A 12,469-nucleotide genomic window follows, 5' to 3' on the forward strand; every position below is an offset into this window, starting at 1 on the left:
AGGGCTGGGATGGCAGCATGGGTTGCACATGCAACAACATAAGGGCCTGCCAAGAGACTGTCAAGACCATGAATGCACCATGCCCATTCTAGGATTTTAAAGAGCAGTTGGCTGTGTTCAAGGTTATTCATTGATAAGTACTACTGCAAAGAAAGAAGCAGTGGTCTCAGCCCAGGCCTGCCCCTCTTTCCCTCAAGAGCTGCTTTGATGCTGAGGGTTTCCTCCCCTCACCTCCACCTGTTAGATTGCCTCTGCAGTGCCGCTGTGTCTCATACCTCAACTCTGACCCTGACCTGCTGGCTTCACCTTGGACCTGTTTTATCATTCCAGATTTCCTGGGTGATCACTGAGCTGACCCTAATCACCAAGGGGGTAAAATAGTGCATCAGTCTAAAACCCTGGGCTCTTCTCTTCCCATGGGAAAGATCCTATAGCCATGATCTACAAGGATTAAGAGGAAGGTTACTTATCCTTGGGAAAAAATCCCACTTTTCAAGGAACAAGGAAATGGGGGAAACAAGACAAGAAAGATATTATAGGACCTAAGGTAATAAAACCAAACAAGACTGAAAGTGAAAAATCTTGGAGTCTGGTTTTCAAATGACAGTTCTCATTCATGTTTCCTCTGTTCCTCTGCAGAACCTGAGACATTAATGAGCTTTGCGGTGCTAGCCATGCATGTTACCTAAGAGGCATGTGTGCAAGAGAAAGACTACAGGATCAGACTAACAGAACACTAAGGTCAATGGAACAGAAGCAAGAGTGCGTTCAGAGATGATGATCCCAGCAGGCACAGCAGGGAAGGGTGAACACCCATGGTTACAGAAGACTTTATCCACTTGTCTTTCCTACTACCTCCACATTCACCCTGTCCCCCAAGTGAGTGAGGGGACAATGCCAGTTGTGGTACCCCAGGTTCAGACAGTTGTCTCTCCCCCACACCACCCCAACATCCTTAATCTCTATTCAGTTCTTCCCCATTTGACTACATATTAGAAATTTGTTCAGATTTAACCAACATTTCACCGATGGTGAGGTGCCAAGATTGCTGTAGAGTTAATATGACCACAACATAACTTGTGTCTTTATCAGGTAGAGAGGACTCAACCACCCAAGGCTGCTAACATATATCAGAAGTACACAGAGGCAGCCTCCTGCCTAAAATCTCCTTGACCAAAGTATGAATTGGATAAAGGACAACACAGAGGACAAGATAACCCAAAGGACAAGCAACTGATAGAACACATTAGACAGGATTGTGTAGTTTGCTCCATCATTCTATCAGTGACCAGAGCATGGTGACACCATTCAGGTCAGCAGGGAGGGAAACATGTTCCCTTCTCACAAACTTCTTGTTGACAGGGTTCAAGGATACCATCTTATTCCCAGCTTTCATTTCAGGCTTAGAGAAGTAGTATGGGGAAAGTTGTGAAGACACATGATAATGCAATTGGTATTGCTGCTTTGAAGGCACAGCTGGAGCCCAGCAGCTTTCACCAGTGAAGAACATCAGTGGAGTTACCAGCAACTACTGAAAGGTAGCTTTATACACTCATCTCTTATATAGCTCTCCTATACAGCCACTCACAAAATAAAAGCCACACAGTTTGTTGTTCAACATTGCTTGTATTTAAGAACTACACTTCAGAAGGTACCGTGTGTTTGTCACACCCCACCCCCTGCACACACACCCCTAGCAGAGAACACACACAGCTTCCCAATACCATGGCAAGGGGCATTGAAAGCAGAAGATGAAAAGGGAAGGGGCGGGGAGTCAGTCCATCAGTGCATTGTAAATGAGCTTTCACGAAGTCAAGTGCAGCAAAACCTGTTCACTTTAAAAGTTAGACCTTTGGCAAATGAAGAAAAAAAAAAAGGATCCTAAAGTATCATTCTCTCCACATGGGATATGAACTCCCACCCTGAGCTTCAAGTAGTACTGGAGTCTACTGTGTGTAAATAGCACAGAGATGGGATTTCATTTGAGCATCTTTCAGCCAAGGGCATGTGCCCAGGATTCCTGGGAAGGCCTTGCTTTTGGCAAGAGTCAGCAGCTTAGCCTTCTACCTCACCTGCCCAAAGGCTGAACATTGATAAGCATCCAGCTGAGTGACCTTCGTCTGGGTCTAACCACAGCTCTGGAGAGTCTGCAACAAATAACATGGCAGTCAGACTACTCAGTGACACAGACATATTTCTTAAACAAGGACCCTGCCGCTGCCAATTACACTTCATTTGTTCTGATCTGTAAAGCAGCCAGAAAACTAGCCAGTGGGACCTTCTGTTTGAGAAGCCTTTCACCTTTGTGCAAGACAAGCTCCCTGCAAATGGTGCATGAGCTGTCCCACCAAAGGATGGGACGTGAGGCCAAAGACGGAACACTTCTTGAGTGCCATATTCTCAATGCTTTTATCAGAATAATGTCAGAACAATCCCCAGAGAACAACAAGGGGAATGCTGGGAAGTCTCAACAGAACAAATTCCCCACTATTCCATGGGATGAGATACACGGGCTATGAAACAGCTTTTTCCACCTCTAGCTCTTGGGACCCATTACAACAGCATCAAACATACAAGACCTTTGCACCACCCCCTAAACCAGGGACAGCAGTGCAGCACACCTCAGGGAACAAAAAGCCAGTCTCTGTATCAGTTTAAGGCTTTTGCCTGGAAGAGGAGGAGAAAAACAAAATCATTTTTGAGGGTCACTGCTGAGGACTCTTAAACAGAGGCATGTCTGGTTCCTGTGCCTTGGTCTTGTCACTTCCCAACCTGCCACGTCAAGTCCCGGAACACAAAAAGGATCGAGATAAACTTAACCACATTGAAACAGAAAGCCCTGACCTCTTTCACATGACTGTACAAGGAAGAGAACCACACACTGGCATGGAACTAACTGATGGACAGGAGCCACACAACATCACACAAACACGCGCACCTGTGCGCAGCCACACACGCTTGAGTTCTTGCAGTTTCAGTAAAAAGGGCACTTTCCCATGTTACTCCAAGGAGCCAGCACCCCTGGTGGGGAGAGAAGAGAGGCTCCGTACCTATCTGATGCTGCGTTTTGACAGTCTAGCTTGGCACCCCTGGGAAGTTCAGTTGAAAATGTGGCTTAATCATTCGAGACTTGGAGAGTGCCCTGGCATTAAAGCATCCCTCTTCATAATGCTCTATCCCCCTTCAACCACACTGCTGCTTCAGAAGAGTGGGAAAGAAGCCTTCACTCCCCAGAGAAAGCTGTTGGAAAGGAGGTTTATCTAGACTCCTACAACACAGATGTTATTTGGAGAGCATAGGATTTGGTGCTCACACACTAGAGGAATTCAATCTGATCTCTACCCTGTACTAAGTCCACAGCATGGATGTCTTAAGTTGAAGAAATCAAATCATTTGTCCAGTTGATCATCACACACAGGCTATCTCATGTTCGTTTCCATTTTACAAAAAGGTGCCAGAGTTGAGCATGGACAGGTCCTCTAACAACAGAGGACTTTTAAACCTATCACTTCCCATCTTATATCCACTGCAGGCACCAACACATAAACCCAGCCAGGAGGTCCAAACCCCGTGAGGCTGAGGAAACAAGATCACGCCTGGTTCCCCTCCAAGCTCTTCTTCAAATGCCTGAAAATCCTGAAGTAACACATCCAAATGCCAGAAATCATGCTCCTTGTTGTGGCAAACAGGACAGAGGGAGAAAAAACAAGTTAGTGAGCATGAATCCAGCTTCCAGTAAGTGCAGACTCTTTCTTGGGAGGTTCGGTTAAATGAGAATGGAGGATGAATGGGGTACTAATGGTTTTGCAGTTCCAGTAGCCCCCTTTATTGTACTGGGGTAGGTATAGGTCAGGAAACCCATCAGTCTGTTAAGTGCTGCGTGCAATACTAGCGCTCAGTATCTTCCATTGCTTGTGAACAAAGCAGCTCCAACATCAGTCACCCGGGCAGCCAGGCATTAGTCATACCGTCCCTTAATCATCATATTCAACAAGGGACCCACCTGTTCAAAGAAAAAACAGATCATTAGCTGGGACAGATACACAGCAATGGCACCTGCAGAGCCCGCTCCCTCTGCATCACATCGCCTTATGAGCTGAGCAGCCCAGGGCAGAGGATATCAATGCACAAATTGAACCTACGGTACACCAAATCAATTTTGAAGTATCTTCTGCATAAAACACTGGGACACCCCTGAGCACATCCACAAATACCCTACCAAAATTGCAGGGTTCTCTGCCAACACACCCAACTTTGTCACCAAAACATTGCACCACCAGTATTTGTTTGAAACTTTTTCTCTTCCCACCCTAGATTTGTGATTTCTCAGTAGATGCTATTAAAAGGAGCCAGCAGTCATCAGGGGTTGCTTTTTGCAGGGCAGAGAAGGAACATTCTTACTCACTGAATCCTCTCTGGTCCTTGGGGTCACTTGGAAGGAAGGCTAGGACTGACGATTTTGCTAAGGTTTTGTTTTCAGTCAAGACCATTCCCATTTCTCAGCACTGCCTGATCACTGAGGGAAGTTCAGCAAGCTATGGCAGTAAGATAATCTCAGGGGAGAGGCACGATGAGTGCGCCAAAGAGGAGTTCCTGAACAGTGGTAAGGGTTACAGACCGTGAAAACATTTCTATTCACATCCAGAATTTCCACTTTCAGATGAGCAGGAGATCTTCAAAAGCATACTCTTAGAACTTCAATCTGTTTTTCTGAAATACCAGTTGGTTAAAATTGCAAAGAATTCAGAGATAACTGAAGCACATGGCTTAACAGAAGAGATTTCTCTTATTTAAAGAGACTTGGATTCAACAGGTAAAACAGTTCTGTCGAACACTGGGCATAGTTGCTGCACAGAAGGCTAAGCAGCGTTTGGGAGCAACACTTTCCTGGCAGGACCCAAAGCCAAAGTACACCTTCCCCCACATAGAAGAACAATTACTCCATTGTAGAGGTCCTCTCCAGAATTATAATTTAAAGAGCTTGCCTTTTTGCAGCCAAAGGACCTTCTGAAGACAGGAGGAAGAACCATTCACAGCAACAGAGCAACCCTGCTTTCTCCTACCCTCACTGTGACACCTGCAGAGCCAAATAGTTGGCATCTCGAGTTCTGCAATAAGCCATAATGATTTCAACAGCAGTGACTGTATGGGGGTTTTTTTTGTACCTCTTGTGGATTTCCTAAGGCTTCTCCCAACATCTTCTCAATGTTCCTCATTATCGCGACTTTCTGATGAGCCTTTAATGGATACTCAATTCTCTTTGGGGTTGGGGCACCCTGAAATATCAAAAATAGCTCATTGCAGCTTCCTGAATTGGCAAATTATTCCACCTTCTCCCAGCCACCCAGTTCTTCACACAACACTCAAAAGGAACAAAGTAGCTTTCAGCTTTAAAGCAAAGGATTTGGTGCAATTAAATTCTCATATTGACAAGAAGTGCCAATACATCTCTACCTGAAAAAATCCCCTGGGACAGAGCTATCCAGGCTGCGCAGGAAGGTGCTTGTACTCACCTTGTACCAGAAGTTCACAGTGATGGTAATCCCCCCATTCAGGAGAGACTCAATGTGGTGCCACCTGCACGGAAACCACACAGAAAGGAAAAGAAACTATTGCTGTAGCTTATAGTGAAATACCTTGGATGGATGAGTTCAGACAGCATTAGACAAGCCTTGCCCTATCAAGACCTCGGAACTTCTGGAAAGCTCTCCTTATTTAAATACAGATCCTTTTCTTGTATATATTAGCGGAGTATTTGCACAATAATGTGGTGTCAGGAAGAATTACCACTTCCATCCGACAGACAGGAAGCAGAAACAGATTGGCCCAACTGTAATCATACTTACTGAAGAAGTCAAACCAAAATTCTCTAAGAGCCAACCCAACGCTTTAAGCAGAAGACATTTTAAACCTCTGTTTTCTGGTCACCGTGTCCCACCATCCTTCTTACCAGTACATAGGTATGTATAGCACATCCCCCGGACCCACCACCGTCTCATAGCCAACCACGCTCCGGAAGTTCGGGAATTTCTCATAGTCGGGATTGTCAAAGTCCACCTAACAGAAGAAAACATTAAGAAACTCAGAAGAACTTCCTGCAATGACAGTCCTCATTATTGGCTCTCAGTATCAAATCATCCTGATCTTCCGTATATGGCTTTTACATTCCCATTCATGTCTGAACTCCACTCCCCAAAGTACCACCAACTTAGACAGGAGTCCTGCAATTTGCCTGAGCAGATCTGTGTTTGACCAAGTGATCGACGAAGCAGAAGAAAGAAGGTAGTAACTGCAGTCCAGTTGTACTATCAGTAGAAGATGTTTACAGCAAATACACTTGCAAGTTAGGACCAGACATATACAGAAACACCACTAGTTCTTCCAACTATCCTCAGTGTATTCACCAGTTAACAGATCTGAATACGCATTTTGCAAAAGCTCAGCTAGTGGTATGTGGCTTCAATTCCAGTGTGGTTTCCTCCCACCCAGAATCTTCACAAATGCCGTTTTTTTGGCATGGAGCAGAGAACAGATCTGCTACTCTCACCTGGCTCTGTCTGTCGCAGGGATGGTGCACAGGATAAGGGTAGAGGCATTCAAACTGATCAGGAGGGAACAGGATACACCTCTTATAACCCTTAATCTGAGCAAAGAAGTTCTGCTGCTCATCATAATGAGCTGGTGTCACATTCCCTATAGAGAAAAGATGATAATCAAGGCACTCAATGTACAGGTATGAAAGATGGAAGTAAGTTATATTCCTTGCTAAAGACAGCAAATACACTCCCACATATTCTGAAAACTAAACAAGGAAAATGACCACAGGAACATTTCAAACTGATCACTCTATCAGTCAGCCTTTATTGAGCAGTTGCTACTCTACTTAATTTCCATTCTAAATCCATATGCAGCAACTTATGCTCTACAGGATTGGGATTTCCAGCTTGTTGCCATGAACAGCAGATGGTGAATGTTGACTGGAAACTTTTACATAAAACACTGTTCAGATGACAAGTTGTGGAACAGACTTTCAAAAACTATTAGTTTAGAGAAAAGGAGTCCAACAGCCCGATTTTGGAAAAAGTCACAGTAGTTTTGCAAGAAAACAAGTAAACAAATTGCTTTGTCACTGAGTTCCCAATAGGAGCACCTCCTCAGTATGATTAGCAGTTCCGAAGCTTGGCTGTCACTACTAGATCTTGAATTTAATCAAATCTTTACATACAGTGGTGCATTTTGTACTCCTCACAACTACATTTTTCAGGATTTTTGCCAATTCAGATATTACTCCTTGAGCTTGCTCTTCATATGTACTTTCACTCAAGACAATTAAGATAACATTTATCGCTGTAACTTCCCTGAATAGATCATACGAGTGCATGCTCATGTAAAGATGCTCCTTTTTCTAGCACACACTGGTTCAAGATCCCTTTGTTCTTGTGCATAAGCTGTTGATAACAGGATTTTAGTGATCATGTTATGACCTTTAAGGAAGTGTTGGTGCAGCACTTTTACGTTCTTTTCTCTCAGCTAGTAGAAGAAGTGGCGAAGAAACTACCATAAGTTGAAAATTACTTGATGCAAAGAGGAAAAAACATCTGCCGTGAGAAGTGAACAGTCAAGAATGTCTAAGTAATTACAATTGGACAATTGTAACTGGATGCAACGGTGATTACAGGCCATCCCACTTCACAAAACTGTGTACACTCCTTACCCAGTTACTGAGATTACTTTCTACTCAAATGCTCTTCTTGTCAACAGTGTAGTGGTACCTCTGAATTCTAAGGCACCTGCCTAGGAGTGAGTCTTCACATGGATTTAGAACTCCACTCTATCCAACTATTTTTAGGATTTATCCATCTTCCAGCTCCCCAGTGCCCTCTAACCTTCTTAGAACAAACTCAGCTCTTAACTGAAAGAGGATTCTTCCCCACGGTGTACCAGCTCAAATAAGAACAAATGGTTCACAGAATAATCAACATTTCCTCCTGGGTAGACATTGGACATGCTAAGAAAAAGCCCAGAAGACTAACTCTGCTCAACTTGCAAACCCTTTTGCATTGTAAATCTGTAGACTCTGAGCATTTTCCATCTACAGCATCTGAGGCATTCAAACAATAAACAGGTCTCAGAATATGATTAGCAATTACGAAAACCACAGCTTTACCAGCATCACACAGAGCTTTTCCATGAGCAGATTGAATCCATGCATTCACAGCACATCCCTGGGGAAATCCAGGCTATTTCTTTGGTTGTTTCCACTCTGTAATCCAAGTTAAGTTGTGACAACAGTCTGCTCCCAAACCAAAGCTTTAAACTGTCTGCTCTGAAGGAACACTTATAAACTAATGGAAATTCCATCTGAAAGACCTTCTGGAACTGAAATATAGAACTGCCGACCAAATCTTCTCCCCTTCTCCTCAGGCCAGAGGAAAACGCTTACCTTCCATGCCAATAAGAAGCAAGTTAGAAGTCAGTTGACCCCAGCCACGTTTCCCTTGCTGCTTGTTAATCCAATTCCAGTTGAAACCAAGGAAATCCACCACAATCTTCCTTCCAACTGTGTCATTGAGGGTTTGCTGCAGATATAGCCTGTATTTTCCCCAGAGATAAGCAGAAATCAAGTATTAAGCTTCGTAATGAACATGAAGACGTATCTCTCCATTTCTTTAGACAGATCTCAAAACAAAGAAACACAACTTCTCAAGATTCTGTTCTATGACCATATACTGTAAACACCTGTGGAAGGAAAGAGTTTCAAAAAGTCCACAAACTTTGCTGAAAGACTTCCTGGTACAGAAGGGAACAGAACTCAGTTCTGCTTGAACAATCACAAGGGGAAAAGGTCATTTTAGAGCAAGAACAAGCCCCTCACAGTGCAAGAGGAGGAAACTGTGAACAGACTGGCCATTCTCAAACATCAAACACACTCATGAATAACTCCCAGATAAATGCTACCACTTTAACTCACCTGTGATAAGAGTTACCTCTCCTACCAGAAGTGTGTGACGGCAAAAAAGGGCTCAGGAAACCCAGCACTTTTCAGTATTGAGTTACTTTAAAACCATGTTTATGTTTAGACATAGAGAATCAGTGGAATCAAACATCTGTATTAGCAACTGCAGTACTACAGACTGTCTGCAATGCTGGAAGAGAAATGCAAGCTCAAGGACTGCTTTCTCTCTTGGAAAAAGCACACCCAAAGCTGAGAAAGAAGAGAAAGGAACAGATGACAAGTGGACACAGGCACTGAGTTGCTTCCAGTTAAGTATCACTAAGTCCTTTTAAAGGGCTCGTGACTGATAAAGTTCACTGAGGGTTTAAGTACAGTTGTCAATATATTTATATTCTGTAAAAATGTGAAGCTCCTCTCATTAACTTACAGCTCTGTTCGTGGTGCAGGCCATCACCACCACCAAACATACAGCATATATGCAACCTTTTTCATCTTTCTGAAAGAGGGTTAGCACCAGCTGCCTTGGTATTCTGTAAAACAGGCTGAGTGCCATAGCCTGTACCTTTTCATCAGATACCATACTCTGCCAAAAGAAAGTGAAGTTCAAGGCTTTCTCTATCCAAACCCTGCCTCGGACAGAGAAGCTGCTGCCCTGCAGGAAAAGCAGGGCTACTAAAAAAAGAGTTTGAGTGGTTTTAATCATCAACACTCACTAAAGAGAGACTTCACCCCTACTCAGACCTGCAGAAACAGAGAAATCTGCACGTATCACTTACCTCTCAGCACTTCCTTTTTGTTGAATTTCTTTGAGTCTATCCACAAACTCAGCAAACTTCATCTCTTCCCTGCTTGACTTGGGCTTGAAGTTCTTAAAATTTGCCATCTTCTTCTCATCGTAGTACAAGAACTTGTGTGTGCTGGCACTATACACTGAGAAGTCCCCATTGCCAATGTTCTCCTGGAGGTAGTCCAGGTCCCATTTCAGAGCAGGATAAACCAGATTTGTATCTGTCAGCACCACTGGCTCCTGGAGAGAAACAGGAAGTCTATTGATTCAAGGACCTCTTGAACTTGAGAATGATCACATTCATTACTGCAACCACACAAACTCTTGTTGAAAACAGGGAATTAGAAAAGGTGTTTAGAGCAATTGGATACCTTGGTTTGGGGAGTAAAATCAAGCAAAACATGATTGGAAGCTTTAAGGAAGTGGTAGCCTGCTCCCACAGAAAACTCCTGGTAGCAATGGGACAGATTCCACTATCTACTTAGTTAATCTCTAACACATGAGGTTAGACAAACACTAGCTGGGAACAGTTTTTGGCCTACTTGATCCTGCCACGTAGCAAGGAGACACAGTAAATGCTGTCTGTTCATTCCCAGCCTCAGCTATGAAGGGAAAAGTACTGACAGAAAGGTATCTCTGAATCCAGAAACAGCACTCTTCTCTTTTTGATCAGTGGATGGCAGACAACTTTCAGCCACCAAAACCCTGACATCACCCCATCTCTTCTACACAAAAAAACCCAAACAAACCAAACCAAAACTGCCACAACACTACAAAAGGAAGAGAAAGGACATCACCTATCTGCTCACCCATATGTAGTTAACAACCTAATGCAGAAGGACAGCTGCTGCACTTCCAAGGTGCGCATGCACAGCTTTCCTTCTTGCAGGCTTTCTTTAAAAAGAAAATCAAATAGCAACTTCACCGGAATGAGACTGAGCTTATCCAGAGCCAATGCAAGATCTGCTATTACAAGGCAACCCTCACATCTGTGGCCACTCTCGCTTAGAACATAACAAACATGTTCCCATACACACCATTTCCACGGTTTCCATCCGGACAACAAAGCACTTAAAGCAAACGTTTCCTGTCAATTTCACAACTCAACTCTGCAGCACCGAAAAGAAACGTCCACTGAGAGGAACGGGACAGCGACAAAAACCGACCCGCGACAGAGTGCGGCCACCCAGAACGACCGAGCCGGGCCGGGCAGGTGAGTGCCCCCGGTACGGCACCCGCAGCCGGGAGGCCTGACGGGCCGGGCTAGCAGCCCCCGCGCCGCCAAGCACCAGCCGCCGGGCTACGGCGGGGCCGGGCCCCGCTGCCCACCGCACCTCGTTCTCGATGAGCTCCTCGGCGCGGGGGTCGCTGTGGCTGAGCCGCGGGATAGGCCGCGTCTCGAAGGAGTACCGACGGAACTGGGAGTCGCTCCAGCCGGGCCCCGCCGCCACCGCCGGGCCCTCCCGGCAGCCCGCGGCCGCCGCCGAGGAGGAGACCGCCGCCGAGGAGGAGGCCGCCGCCGAGGAGGAGGCCGCCGCCATCGCCGCCTCCACCGGAGAACCCGCAACTAGAAAGCCGGAAGCGGAAGTTGCCCGACAACGGCAACGCCGGAAGAGAGGGGAGAGGGCGGGAGGCGGAGGGGCACCATGGAGAGGGGAATAGGGAGCAGCGGCGAGCAGCGCCCCCGCGCGGGGGGGAGGTTGGGGCGGCCTCTGCTGCCCTCCGCCCGTTGGCCCGCCCCGAGGCTCCCGGCACCCGCGGAGCTGGGGGCACCCGCGGGAAGAACCCGCGACAGAAACGAGGCGGGATCGCGGTGTCCCTCATGTCCCGGTCCGGTGCCGCCCTGCACGCCTTCAGCTGGCGGCCCCCGCCTCCCGACGGGCTCGAGCGCGGCTCCGTGGAGCTGCTCCGCCACCGCATCCACAGGGAAAACGGCAAAGCTGACCGTTGTCCTCGGTTCGCCCACGGGAAATGTGCAGTTGCGTTTCGAGCCTGAAAACTAGCCTGAAAACTAGCCTGAAAACTAGCAGGGCCAGAGCTATTGGGTTTGTGTACGTTTACTATGTAAGGCAAAGTCTACATGTTGCTTGTAAGCTGCGAGCAGCAAGAACGATGATAGCTCTTTCCCAAGAATGAGTGCTATGTTGACCATCAGCTCTTGAGACCATTTTGGTCATTCAGTGGTTTTCATCTTGCAGTAGATGCATTTGCTGTTCTGGCTTTGTAGAACTTTACTTTCATGAGAATAACACAATCTATTTTCCTCTGCCCTTCCAAAATGTATTAATATGCTTAGTTCCTACGAAAATGCATGCCCATCACCCTTTAAATCTACACCACTACTCCTCTACAGGTTAAGAAAAATATTTACAACACATCTACAAATGTATTTGGGTGCTTAAGAGGGTTGAGCCACGCCTGTGGGAAGACTTGGACACAATCCATAAAGTAAATACCCAGCGGTGAAGAGCCGATGCAAGGAGCAGGTGATCACGATCTAAACCCGCAGCGAGCTCTGAGCCCAGATCGATGGCGCAGCTGGGACCTGAGGGTCCCCACTTCCAGCACAACGCTGCTGTCCCCAGTGGTCCGCACGCTGCAGAGGTGGGACAGGCATGGAAACTGCTAGCAGCCTCTGCGCTGGAGGGTTGGGCTCCAGTTATTAGATAACTAAGCGACATACTAACTTCCCTGCAGACTCGGTTGTGAGGGAGTTGGCTGAATTA

General features: G+C 46.0%; 1 protein-coding gene across 4 annotated transcripts; it reads right to left on the minus strand.

The window, feature by feature from the left end:
* Positions 1 to 1,606: 1,606 nt before the first annotated feature.
* HIF1AN (hypoxia inducible factor 1 subunit alpha inhibitor) lies at positions 1,607 to 11,306 on the minus strand. Of its 4 annotated transcripts, none has more exons than XR_003991388.1 (8): positions 11,078 to 11,306; positions 9,733 to 9,983; positions 8,444 to 8,592; positions 6,548 to 6,693; positions 5,951 to 6,057; positions 5,514 to 5,577; positions 4,406 to 5,276; positions 1,607 to 4,003 (listed from the first exon to the last, which is right to left on the minus strand). XR_003991388.1 is itself a non-coding variant. In XM_030485731.1 (8 exons), the coding sequence occupies exons 1-8, from the start codon at positions 11,282 to 11,284 to the stop codon at positions 3,959 to 3,961; spliced, it is 1,080 nt and encodes a 359-aa protein (XP_030341591.1). In that variant the 5' UTR covers positions 11,285 to 11,306; the 3' UTR covers positions 1,607 to 3,958. The 4 variants fall into 4 exon arrangements, 3 of the variants coding, with proteins under 3 accessions (XP_030341591.1, XP_030341592.1, XP_030341593.1); XM_030485731.1 differs by having other exon boundaries at positions 5,166 to 5,276; XM_030485732.1 differs by having other exon boundaries at positions 1,607 to 4,710; positions 5,166 to 5,276.
* Positions 11,307 to 12,469: the final 1,163 nt, after the last annotated feature.

Source organism: Strigops habroptila, chromosome 5 (genome assembly GCF_004027225.2).
Source record: "Strigops habroptila isolate Jane chromosome 5, bStrHab1.2.pri, whole genome shotgun sequence".
NCBI classification, from domain to species: Eukaryota; Metazoa; Chordata; class Aves; order Psittaciformes; family Psittacidae; genus Strigops; species Strigops habroptila.